This window comes from Artibeus jamaicensis, unplaced genomic scaffold (assembly GCF_021234435.1).
Source record: "Artibeus jamaicensis isolate MK-2021 breed Jamaican fruit bat unplaced genomic scaffold, CSHL_Jam_final contig_1016, whole genome shotgun sequence".
Taxonomy (NCBI): Eukaryota; Metazoa; Chordata; class Mammalia; order Chiroptera; family Phyllostomidae; genus Artibeus; species Artibeus jamaicensis.
In genome coordinates this window covers 3,547,006-3,560,544 of record NW_026521195.1, presented here as the reverse complement: position 1 = coordinate 3,560,544, position 13,539 = coordinate 3,547,006, and the positions used below count along the sequence as shown (strand labels likewise).

Sequence of the window (13,539 nt, the reverse complement as noted above, 5' to 3'; positions counted from 1 at the left end):
GCATTGTTGGAACACAGCGCTACCGACGCTGAGTGGGCGACAGTGCGGCCATGACACAGGCTGATAGAAAGTCAATTCCAAGGCGCAGAGAATCCATGGTAATCACCACTACTGGTTTGCAAATTCACTAAGACAGTACGATGTCACCTACATACTTAGTAGTAATACTGAGCACTTGAGAACCAACAATGTTCTCCCAACCAGTCCTGTTACTACACTAAGTAAACGTACCTTTTGACTTAGCATTACTAAATAATAGGCTGAAACAACAGGTCCCTGAGGTCAACTTTTTACGGAAAGACAGTGACAGGAAAAGATAAAGAAGAGGGGCAAAGAAGCTCATTGCAGCCCACTCCCCCGCCTCCACCCGGACAGCCCACTCTAAGAAACAGAGGCAGCCGATGAGTTCCGAAGAAAACCCCTGGGACAAAAGCAGAATGGGTGCTTCTGCTCCAGCTTCTGTTTCTGTAGCTCACAATGAATCAGGCTCATAGGCAACTGATAAATGCAGAAAGGGTTTCCGTATGAGGCAGAGGCTGCACTGGTCCACATGTGATTTCTTTTCCCCACAGCATTAATGTTTCTCTTTCATTCATAACAGCACCTGAAGTCTAAGAATGCTAGCAGACTAGGGAAGGAAAGAATCTGTATTATGCATTCAACCCTCCCCTCAGAAGTGCTTCTTGCAAGGCAAACACTGATCTTAAAGTACATATTATATATGTATCTGGACACATTTACATACCTGTAACACACACACATACACAAAGGAACACATGGCAAAGAGCAGAGCAAACATGTCTAGTATTAGGACACTTTGCACAAAGCTTGCTACTTTTCTCTCCTCGCAGTTTCTCCAGGGGATGCCCCTACTGGTCTGCATACATCAGCAGCCTCGACCCTCGCTTCTATCGCCTTCCACCAAGCCACCCTCACCATGTTTGTTTTAAGTAAAATCCTACATTTACTGCAGTGTTTTCTTATTAGAAAGTTCATGTCTTTTAAAGTGCTGGCATTTTTAATGAAATTGTTATTCTTTTCATTACTATTCCATTTATGAAGCTGCATAAGCCCTGCTGATTCAAATATGAATATGCGCACTGGAAAGTGTTTGAGAAATGCATATGTAATACAGTAGAAATGCTGTACCTCCATACCCTCTGAGCAGAGTATGCAAAATGCTGTTCCAGTACTATTTAAAATACAAATTGTCATAATATCTTGTTTCCAAAGATGAATAATATACCAATGAAATGTGTGCTTATTACTGATTTGCATTTTATACATTTCATATTTAGCCATAAATTCAAATTTTAGTCATGCATTTCTGGATGAGTCATGCAGTTCTTAAACAGGATACTCCAATGTAATGCTGACAATTATTGTCTAAGTTAAGACCAGATTGATGCATTTTGTAAGAAAAGCAAATATTCAGTGTTTTTTATGTGCATTAAACATATATTGTGAGCATTCATCAAGCCAACGTTTTCTTCAAATGAGGCAGACTATAAAATATATAAAAATATAAAGATGTGTCTAGAAAGCATTTTTGCTCATAAAAGTAAAAATACACTTTAAACAGTATCTTTCATAGTATGACATCATACTGAAATAGAATTTAGAATGACTTCTTATTTCTCAGAGGAAGCAACAATTAATACTTAACTATTTGTTGTTAAATAATACAATGCCCAATGGCAAGCATTCTTTTATCCAGCAGCTCCTGCTATCAATGAGCATTGTGAGAGAAAACTTGTTATCTGTACCAGACAGATAAAGTGCATGACTAACTCCTTAGAAATACACTTCAAAGGAGCTACAATGTGTCCTCTCAACATCAATTCAAATATACCCTTTTTAAATTCATGTAAATAATAAGTAAAAATGGTATTATATGTACTATATTATAAAGATAATAAGTAACTATAATTAATATTTACATAAAAGAGCATTGCTCTCTCTCCTTGTCTTCTAAGTAGCATATGAGAGGTTAGGGTACCTTTATGGACCATGCAACCCTGAATTTCAAGGAGCTTTTTCCCCCCAATTACCTGTTCACATTCACTAGCCGAGAGACAGCGTGTTTCTAATGGGAAAAAACAATGCGCAGTTGTCTGCGTATAGTGTGACCTCTTTCACTTGGGCGGGCACCACCTCCATCACCGACTAAGCGAGGATGTGCCCTTGTCAAACCAAAGATGAAAGAATAATGAGCGCACGACAGGCTAACCCAGCGTGGAAGAGGATGCCCCGGAGGCTGGGAGAGCAGCCCTGTGGATGCCAAGCTGGAAGTACCCCCCGAAGGGCAGGCTAACAGCACAGAAAGTGCTCCTGAGCACGAGCAGCATTTCACCCCCTTTTTGGACGTCCGCCACACAAAACTCCACTCCGATGTATTTATTCCATTCGGTACTAAGCAGATTAGTTCACAGATTGTCAAAGGAAGGCTGGCTGAGCAGGCTGCACAGAGGCACACTTATAAGATACCTGTTTCCACAAAGCACCTGTGAAAGGTTACGTGTAAACGAGGAAATGATGCTTTGCTTCCAGCAAACAATTACAAATATCATCCAAGAAACAGACATTCCCGTTCAAGAATCAGAAATATAAAATGGAAGGTTCCCCCAAATGATGGGATTTTTACTGTTGTCAAAATGCAGGCAAGAACGGCTCGGTTAATTGCTATCCTAGTGCACCAACTGGAATAATAGGGAATCACATGAAAACATTTTTACAAGAGGCTAAAACCAGAAGAAATAAGGCAAGTTCTGTTGTAGTCCTCTCAGTGTGAATTTACTTTGAAAACAAACAAACAGAAAAATCTCAAATCTAACCATGCAAGCACATGCTCGGACTAGGCATTATATCATTGTGTCAATTATACACACTTTTGACAGTCCTTTTCTACATTAAGACTGGAATGAAATTCACGTGTCTGGCCAGCTGTCCTACTTTTACAGAGCAACAGCGCCACCTTTGGTCTCACACAAAAGTCTCCAGTGGGACAGCCTGCCACACTGCCTTCTGTCCATTAAAGTACTGATGGGTATGTCACCGAGTTGATATGTCATCGAATTTCACATCACACTTGTCATACTCTAGAAATATCTTGTACCTACACAGAGTAATAAAACATGGGAATAAAAGATTGCTTCCAAGATGCAAAATTTGGAAATCATCAAAACTAATATCGAATACATGTATTTTAATCATCAGTATAATAACTACCAGTCAACATTTCATTAAACACTTTTTGCCAAATCCAAGTAGGTCAATCAACAGAAACATTTTAAATATAAAAGAAAAACTTTTTTATAGCATCGTTGCATTTCAAGATTGATTTTTGAAAACACATTCGATTCTCAATGCACCTACAATTTACTAATTAACAATATGGCATTAGCAGCAGATTGCCAGTTAAGCCACATCCTTATGATTTATGTACAAATACAGTATGTTTCTGGTCTACTTACACCAATGACACAATGTCACCACGCTGGACTTCAAAATTCCTCACTTTCCAGTGGTTCAAAAGCACCACGTCGGATGACTGGCTCCCTCCGGGATTCAGGCAGGGCTAAAACACAGGGAGAAAGAGACATGTCTCTCATTTGTGTTTTTTAGTCTTCACGGTGCCTTGCGTGTCATAGCTCTGTGCGGAACAATAAAATATCTCTAACATAGTCACTTTCAATAAATTGCTGCTCTAAAGGAACAGCAAATGATGAGTTTTCAAAAGGGCTCATCAGGATTCTACACAGTGAACCAGGGGAGAGATACGTGCCCAATACCGACTGGGAAGGAGAATGCACCAGGTATTTGAATCTCTCCTAAACTCGAGTAACGAGGTGTGGAGAGCCTTAAGAAGGATTCAAGAGACGTGAGGAGGAATCGAATCGACCCCCCCAACAGAAGGTCCAAACAGGAGCTAATCCCACAACAGCACGCGGCATTGTTTCGTGGGGGAAAGAGCCACCTCGACCCAACCGGGACACGCCAGCGGAAGCAGTGAAATGAGCAGAAGAAACACACAGTGGGGCAGCACGGAAAACGTGGGGATGCCCCATGTTGCCCTCTCTTCCCGAGAGAGCAGGCAGCAAGGGCCCTGGTCCCAGGGTAAGGTGGCCTCATAAGCAGCTGTCACCCTGGGATCAGATGAGCTTTGATGTGCCGAGGGCGGGTGGGGCAGGGACAGAAACATTCTGTGCAGGGACCCACCTGACCATCAGGGGCCATCGAGCTTAAAGTGCTGAGTGAGGAAGCATGATGCCTACAACCTGAGTCCGCATGGGGTGCAGCGAAAGTGAATGGATACATGACAACCCTGAGTAGGGGAGGTGGGACAGAGGACACGGAAGACAAGGTGGCCTTTCACCATGGGCACTGTGGGGTCCCTTAGAGTACCATGAGGGGAACGTCTGTGCCTGTGGGGGGAAAGGGGCTGAACCACAGGGCGTGTCCGGCTCTCCCCGGCACGGGGGTGGAGGCAGGAGAGGACATGACCTTGGCCAGTGCTCGGCCAGACCCTGGAGCCCAAGTGACCATCTCTTTCTTGAAAGACTCCTGGAACTATCTGTAGATTTTCTACAAAGAAGATGGACAATGCTGCAGACGTTTCATCCTGGGGCCATTATCACCACATTGTATCTGACACCCCAGCTTTCTGGACCTGAAACCTCCAGGTGTCCTTGGAGACTTCAACCTCTCCCACGGGTCCCCGAGTCCTTCATGAGTGATAATATTTGCCTCAACACAGAGGCAAATATTTCTGCCTGAAATGTTTCCCACTCTTCCCCCTTCCTACCTTCACAAACCTGGAACCCCACGGGGGATGCTCAGAAGCATCCTTTCCTAACACACTCCTCTCTCCTCCCCGCTCCCATCCTCAGAGGGCAGTGGGCAGCCAACCCTCCCAAGTTCCCCGCAGAACCCGTGGCTATTTCCACCACAGCACATCCAAACATGCCTCGTCATCACTGCCTTGTCTCTCTCTCCACAAGTCTACCAGCATATTGAGAACAAATTGTTTCTTACGTGTGTTCTTGACACCTGATCACTGAAGATGGTTAACAATGCTAACTGGGAAGAATCAAAAAATAAGTAATAAAATTCTTGAAGACTCCCCACATTAACGTGCCAACGACGGAGATCGGCTTCCACGTCAGCACCCAAATAAACTTCTGTGTCACCCTCATTAGTTAACAGGAGACCATTCACCCGGTCGCCCTTCTAGAAGACTCCCGTGTCACCCTCCATTTCTACCTTTCTTTGAGTCTCTCACCATCAGACTTGCCCTCTGCTCAGAAGGCCTTTGACGGCAACTTCTCTGAGAACCCTTAAAACACAAACATCACCACGTGCAATTTCCTTGCAAAAATCAGGACATTACATCCTGGTGCTCCAGGGCAGGGACGGAAGCAATGCCCACAGACCCAAATCCTGACCCTCGGACCCATCTATCCTTTACAGAATGACTCACCTATCTACTTGTCTAATACCAACTGTTGGAGCCAAAAGGCAATGCATTGTGAGCAAAAGTTGTGTTCGGAGAAGAACCCCAGGAGGTAGCATGTCGGATTTCAAACAGCGAGAGATGAGAATCAGGAGTCAGCACTGGGAAGGCCACATTTGACTTTACACAGGAAACAGTAGGAGTTCTCTTTGATCTCCTCGCCACAAGGTTCAGCGAATCCTTCCCCCACCTGTGCTCTCTTCCCAGTTCATGTCAACTTCAGGGATGGTTCCTGAAACCCCGTGACACACAGCTGCCTACACACGACTCCTTCACTCAGCTGAGAGCTTCTCAAATGCAGAAGTCATGTCTTATCCATATCTGCGCACCCAGGAGAAGGGTTGGGGAGGAGTATTTCTATAGCTTAAAGTTCAAAACATGAACGGTTTTCAAAAAGCATGTTTAAACCAGAGGGTTCATAAGCAATGCACCTTATCTAACCAATAGCCACATCTCTTTCACTGGAAACACGTTCGAGATAAGTCTAGTAGAAAAGCTTTTGTTTCGCATCAAGTTAGGCAATTTAAGGATTAGGAGTAAAGTGCAGCGGTGCCTTATTATTTTCCATAATGACATCAAGCTGATCACAACAGAATACATTTCTTCTTCACTGTTCATTCAGGAATATGAAGAGAGGAATGTGACTCACGCTTATCATACAGGAACTTTCCTGAACTGGAAAACCACTTTACAGCACTATAAAAACTGCCGTTCCTCATACTTCAATTAAGCAATTTAAATTAAAAAAAAAAAACACTATTTCCTGAGTTTTCCAAAATGACTTTTGAGAAGAAAAAGAATGCACCAACTTCAAAATAAAACATTTATAGAAAACATTTAAGGAAACGTAATACGGGTGCTGCTGTTCTAGGAAAACGAGTAACCCACATCACAGCTCAGAAAGAGCCCACGCGTGCTTCCCCTGCGGAGACGGCAGAGCACGCTCCAAACAGAACAAGCAGTCTTTTCACGTCAGAGAAGCGATGAACAGGAAATGCGCATCGAATCTCACAGCCCTCGGGAACCTGATGGAACCACTGAGAGCGCGTCTTCTGGTCGTGCTGTCAGCACTTTCGATCCCAGGTTCCCAGGGACTCCATCAAAACTGTAACCAGCTTAAAATAATGAAGTTTGGGGAAGTTACAAACCTCAGAGAATATTTAATCTAGGAGTTTGCGGCTACATTTCAAAATGCGTGACTGCGTTGATCGTCGCTGCTAGCACTGGAAGAGAGTCCCAGCGGTAAGTGGAAAAACACCGAAAAAATCACCAGAATGAGCGATGAACAACAAAAGCCGGCCCACAGCTGCCCTGCCCGCTTTTCTGCGTGACCTGCGCCCTCTCCATCTATCCCACGGCCTCTGCCAGGGAGACCTCAGGTTCAGCATCAACCTCAGGGGTCTTTAGGGCAGCCTTGCTCTTGCTCTAGAGATTAAAAAAAAAATGCTCTTCTCATCTTGGCTCCATTCCCTTACTTACTAGCTAGAGGACCTTCATTTTTTTAATGTTCCCAAGCCCCATTTCCATGTTGGCGCCATGAGGTAGGCTGACCACCAAGTCTCCGGGGCAACCAGGAGAATTACAGGAGGAGACCCACAGAGGCTCGAGACATAGTCCTCACGTGACACAGGGTCAACAGTCAGAACAAGACGCAGTGTGGGTGCAGGGACAGCAGGACGGGGGGAAACCAGCTCACACAATGTTCTTCCAGAGAAATGTCGCTCTTGCCTTCTGCCCTGGACGCTTGTCACTTTAAACTCTGAACTGAAAGTCTCCAGGCTCTAAGTTCTACCCCTCGTCTCTAAACTCTTGGGGGTGTCTTCACTTCTTTTAGGCGAGTAAAGTAATAAAATACTTTATTTTGGATTTCAATTGTTCTGCCTCTAGGATTTAACCGCCATACACACTTGACTGTGCACAACTATGTACTCGTATCTTCTATAAAGACATCATGCCCAGCATATTCTGAATTTTCATGTTAAAATATGCACACATACATATAAAATGATATACATTAAAATCGAACTTCTTAGTTCTAGCTGACATATACTTTTCCTTTACTTTATTTTTTTTGAAAAAAAAAATTAAGTTTATCCATAAAAAGGAGGTTATTGTGTGCTTTACTGTGACCTAAGCACTGGGTTGTTCACTCTAGAAAAATACAAGCAGAAATACGAGCAGAAGGTTTCAGCAGATATTAGTAAATTATGGTAAAGCTAGAAATAGCAGGTGTCACACCTGCTTTTGAAATGGTGCAAGACGGAAGGTGGCTTTTGTGAATCCCTGATCGAAGACTCTGCTGAAGGAATGTCAGTGCTCTTACAAACAAATATTAATGTCAAGGTACCCTAAATTCTCAGCTTGTGTCTACGCTGAAAGCATACAACAGTTTCAGGGGAATCTATGTTGTGGCTCGGGAAAGTAATGCTCCGCTAGAGAATTAAAGAGAGACATAACGAATTTTTTACCTTGTAAGAGTTAGCCCAGCCACCAATCAGTAAATGTTATTATTCTAGTTTTGATTTTTTAAATAAATTTCTTATTAATTTTTCTGGTATTTTTTAATTAAAAAAAAAGTTCACAGCCTGCAATTGGCTACTTACAGTCTACTCACCCACAAAGCCTGGTTTTCACCTCACTTCTTTGGGAGTGATAGGTGCTTTCAACTATCTCATAAATACAGAGCACCACCCACCGGACTAGAAATACTCTAAATTGTTGAATAAATGCCATGCTTTTTAATGAGATGCTTCCGAGCTGCCATGAGGAACCAAGATTTGCCCTCTAACTTCCTTTGAAAAGTTATAATATTAGAAAAATGATTGGGGGTGTCAGATGACTATTAGTTTAAAAGTAAGAGAAAAAAACTAAAAAAGTGCTATCTGTGTCACAGTTTTGCCCACTTGCAGTGCTGGCCAGGAAGCATGGACTACAGTTAAGATAAATGTATATTCTATTGATAGAATCCTCATTAGTATATGCCACACTCTGGAAAGACTGTGGATGAAGTGGTCTAAAGTACCATCACCCCCCCACCCCGTTGCTATTCTAGGCCCCACTGTTTGCCTGCCACCTGGGGCCCTTGAACTTGTCTCACTGGGTACACGTGATCCAAGGGCTCCAGCTGCACCCAAGGGCTGTGGCTCAACCTGGAGGAACATCCCTCCCAGGTAAGGGCGCTTATTACCCTGAGCCTTTAATGCTTGACCCCTTACAATAAGAATCCAGCTAATACAAAAATTATTCAAGCTTTTGACCGGAGGGCCCCTCACCTGGCTGGGTGATTAAAACCCATGGTCACATGCATGTTACACTTGAGTGCTAAAAGGAGGAAATTCAAGTCATAAAGCCTCTCAGGAAATTTATATGTATTAAGTCCCAGTTCCATCTGGCACATCATTAATAAGGACAAAATAATGGACTCCTCACACCTGCTCCAGCTCCCACAGACTCCCCACAGGAGCACCTGGCCATTTGCTCGAGTTCCCATTAGGACCCTGTCTTCCCAGAGTCACCTTAGTGCTTTGTCCTAGATGGGTCACCCTGCCCAGCCAGCCAGTCCCAGCAGCCCCTGCCTGCTCACATGTGAGTCTTTAGGCAGGTCCCACATGGGCTGGAACAGAGACCAATTCTTCACACGCCCGACCTACAGGACATCGGAGGAAAAGCATGCCTTCGCTAAGGGCGGGAGGCTGTAAGACCTTGTACGACATTGTAAGGAGCCAACTGACAATTTCAATACTCTGCCCTGAAAGCTCCTAAGCCAGAGCTCTGGATTCACTAGGTTCATCTGTATATCCCAAGGTCCTGCAAGTGACAGTTTTTTAAACTGCTTCAGTGCCATCCAGCATGGGCCACCACTGCTCCAGTGTCCGACAGCAGCTCTCTCAGCTTCCAGCTTCCACTAACAGTCGCTGGTCATTCGTCCAGTCTTTGCCAGCAGTCCCATTACTGGTTTTCCAGCCCCAACCACCACCTGGCTCCAAGACCAGTGACACATTCTGAAGGATTCTGTCAGGACAGTAATAATGTCACTTTTTATTTCAGTCACTGATTACTTCATGACAAACTGCCCCAAAACTGTGCCTTAACAGAGCAACCATTTATTTGCCCATAAGCTTGCGATTTGGGCTCTGCTCCTTAGACAGGTCCCCTGCTGGTCTCTCCTGAGTTCCCTCACGTGGCTGCAGTCCTCTGGGGTCATGTGGGGCCTCTCTGGAGAGTCCAAGAGGACTCTGCTCACACACCAGGCACTGATGGGGGGCTTTTAAGCCAGGATGCTCCACTTGCCCCCCACAGTGGCCCCTCCAGCAGGAGAGCCAGGGTTTCCTCGCACGTTCCTATTGCACAAGGGTTTACCAAGTTTCTACCGGATTAACAGGTGCAATGCTGCACGGGCTAAAAAGCAAGTCAGGTGGCCAGAGTCGGCGTGGGAGGAAACCACAGCCATCAGCGAGGGAGCTGCGATTCACCAGGGAACCAGGGCGGGAACTCCTCCACGCCCCCCCATGCTAAGGGCACAGGCCCATCTCTCCGCTGACACTCTCTGTGCTTCCCATTGGTCATTTTAAAAAACCACAGAAATACCTGGCTACACAGGTCAGTTGATTAGAGCATTGTCCAGATACACAAAGGTCGTGGGTTTGATCCCCGGTCATGGCACATACAAGAACCAAATCGATGAATGCATAAATAAGTGGAAAAACAAACATTTTTTATTCTCTCTCCTTCTCTCCCACCTAAAAATCAGTAAGTAAATTTTTAAGTGTTTAATTTTAAAACTACAGAAATAAAGGATGGTTTATATTGCAAAAAAAGGGGGGGATAGATAATTAGCTGGCCAAAAGCTGAACTAAACAAACAGAAAAATATTAAAAGATAACACTTGTAAGCCACAAAGTGCAGATCATGCATTTAAAAATTGAAGAAATAAAAACAAAGTTTATTAAGCAAAAAAAGAATCTAAAGTGTTATAAATTATGCCATTGGCATAACAGATTATACACAATTAAATAAGCTAAAATTAGCTCAGACATATGACAAATGACTTAATAGACAAAGGATAGGAAATAAAAACTATATTTTTAAAAGGTATTAAGAGTTAGAATTCAAAAGCTTCATTAAAACACCAAGGCCCTGTGGCCAGTGTGACTCAGTGGTTGAGCACCAGCCTAAGAATCAGAAAGGTCACTGGTTTGATTCCCAGTCAGGGCACATGCCTGGGTTGTGGGCCAGGTCCCCAGCAGGGCACGTGCAAGAGGCAACTGCACAGTGATGTTTCTCTCCCTCTTTCTCTCTCCCTTCCCCTCTAGAGAAAACAAAATAAATAAAATCTTAAAACAAAAACACCACGGTAATCAGGATTTCTCATGCAAAGCACTTCCATGTCTGATGAGTCCCCAAACAGCTGCCCTTTCCCCAGAGTTGGGGCTCTGGGTCCGGGAACAGGCTGTCAAAGGTGAGCACCTGCAGAGCTTGCATAATGCAGATTCCCAGGCCATGGCCACGACTGATTCCGTAGACTTTGACCAGGGCTCAGGAACCTGTAGGAACGAGGCCCGAGGACCACGCTGGCCCCAGAGGGCTTTCTGGGCCCCCGGCCCTGTCCTCCTCACGGTCCTGAGTGCCCGCAGCCTTGACACCAAGCCCACCTGCCTCGGCTCCTCCGCCACAGGGCCCTTTCGGCAGCCTCGGCCTTTCCAGCCTCCCTCCCACCATGAAGCAGCATTTTTCAAACTACAGGTGACGACCTCTGCGGAGTCCCAGAGCCACTTTAATGGGCTGAGACCAGAATAGAAAGTAGCAGAGGGCACCGCACGTAATGCTGGGGACTAGGGTGGAGGCATTGTTACAGGGAACCTCTGTTCCGGTCGTGCGCCTGGGAGTGCCCACGTCCTGCGTGGGCAGGGAGGCTGCAAAACCTCTGCTCTCAACACGGGGGCGGATTCGTCAAGGAGCTGGAAGGTGTTCGGGGTGAAGAGTACAGAAACACCCTCAGAGTCAGAGAGAGAAATTTTAATGATGGTAATTTCATTTTACCATGTTTCTGCGGGGTTTAATTATGTAGGAGCTTTGATGCTTCTGAGAAGGAATTTCGGATGCATTTATTCAGCACCCCTGTGACCAGCTAGGTGAGAGGTGAACAGGCCCTTTCTTGCAGAAGCTCACAAAAGGAGTCCACGCGAACCCCTGAAACGACGAGAGATCAAGGCGGAGGACGTGTTGTTGGGCGCAAAATGTGCAGTGCTATAGGATTTCCAACAGTAAATGAAGGGATCAGGGAGAGCCGTGTGAAGAAAACAGGGCTCGAGTTTAGCCCTAGGGGAGCGGAGGAGGAGGCAAAGGCGAGAGGAAAAGGGTCCTCGAGTCTAGTGCCACCGCTGGACTGACCGCCGTGGAAAGGGGGTGCCTCCCTGTGAGCATGCGCACTGCACTCCGCCCTGCGGCGCTCAGGTGCTTTCTGTTCTGTGGACTCTCTACCCCACCGGACGCCCTGCCATCAGCCAGCAGGCAGAAGAGAACAGAGCACAAGCCACAGAGGCGGCTTTAAGGGGCCAGGCCTGGAAGCATCACCTTGCTTGTTGTCCTTTTAACACTGGCCGGAACACAGTCACGTGTGACCACGAGAGCCCAGGTCCGAAAGGGAACACCTGCGCTCATCACCAGCCTCCCCGCCTGCTCTGACAGCGCCGGGCCCAGCACGAAGCGTGAACAGAGGAAGACTCTGAAAGGGGGGATGAAAACGGAGTGGAGGCAGGGACCTAGGATTTGAGGAAGGACACAGCGGAGGGTCTCCTAGGTCTTCTGTTTGCTTCCCATATACCCGGGGTGGACTCGGAGGGGCAGAAAGCCTGCAGCCAGGGGCCACGGAGAGGCAGGACAGGACAGCCTGGAGAAAAGCCTGCTCTCTAGCCCAAGACCCACAGGACAACCACAGGAGGGGAAGGGGCCCAGCACCCTGGTTCCAGTGGGCAGAGCGGGGAGGGGACCCCACCGCCCCTGGCAGCAGCGGTGAGACAGGCCCGTGCCCTTCCATCCCCCAACCAGCCCGGCCTGCTCTCCCGGCTCCCCCAGTCTTTAAGAGTAAATCTCAGCTCCTGTGTATTTCATTGTCAATGTTACCGAATTCACACTCTATAAAATTTTTAACCTAACCACAATATCATTTTTATACCTTCAAAAACAGATGAAAGCACAAGTGGTAAAAACAGTACATTGCTTGACAATTTTAAGTAACCATGTTTTCGGTTCCCTCTTTATGTCTTTAAACTGAGTGCATTTAACAGCTGAGAGAGAGAATGTCTGAAGTCTTCGAGGTATGATTCTGTTAAAGGCATAACACATGCAGCCTTCTTTCGGGTGGTTCTGTAACCACACCTGTGTGTGCAGACTTACATACACGTGTGTACATAGAAACACAGATACACATACTGCATACAAACTGAGAGAGGCAGAGGAGCAGGGAGAGGGAGGGAAAGACAAGGAGGAAGAGAGTAAAGGAACGTGGCAAGACACTGAAAACCAGAGAATCAGAGCCAAGGGCCCACGGGTGTTCTCTGTAGAACTCCTCCAACCTTTCTGAAGCCTCGAGTTACTTCCACATTAAAGACCAAAGGGCATGGTGAAGTCCATGTCTAAACAACAACAGCGGGAACCCTCGAAACATGCATAAAATCAGAGCGTCCTGCTGCGCTCCCAATGGGGGGAGGGGCCAGGGAAGCCCGTGAAGGGAAGGGATGTGGGAAAGTTGCCACTCACCACCCATCTCTGTATCACAAAAGCTGGAGGCTGTAACTGCAAACTCATCCATTTGAATTCTCTATTAATGACAAACAGGTAACAAACATCCTAAGGAGTAAAAACCTCGGGTGAGATTTTCAAGCCAGAAGTAATTTGGGAGGAAAGCTCAAGGGGAAGCTAATACAAACTTCAGCGTGACCTCCAGGCTGCATTCGAAGCCAGCCCAGCCCAGGGAGGGGGTGAGAACACAGAGCAGTCAGCACCTCAGGAAATGTGTGCCCTGGGGC

The 13,539-nt window shown here is 46.0% G+C and overlaps 1 protein-coding gene across 5 annotated transcripts in view; it reads right to left on the bottom strand.

Annotated features, from left to right (window-relative positions):
- The window catches only part of IMMP2L (inner mitochondrial membrane peptidase subunit 2), a 623,205-nt gene that overhangs the window by 569,441 nt on the left and 40,225 nt on the right, over nt 1–13,539 (bottom strand). For all 5 annotated transcript variants that reach the window (XM_037156081.2, XM_037156085.2, XM_037156082.2 and 2 more), the window contains one exon: nt 3,474–3,577. In XM_037156081.2, coding sequence (XP_037011976.1) covers nt 3,474–3,577 — 104 coding nt within the window. The remainder of the gene's footprint in view (nt 1–3,473; nt 3,578–13,539) is intronic.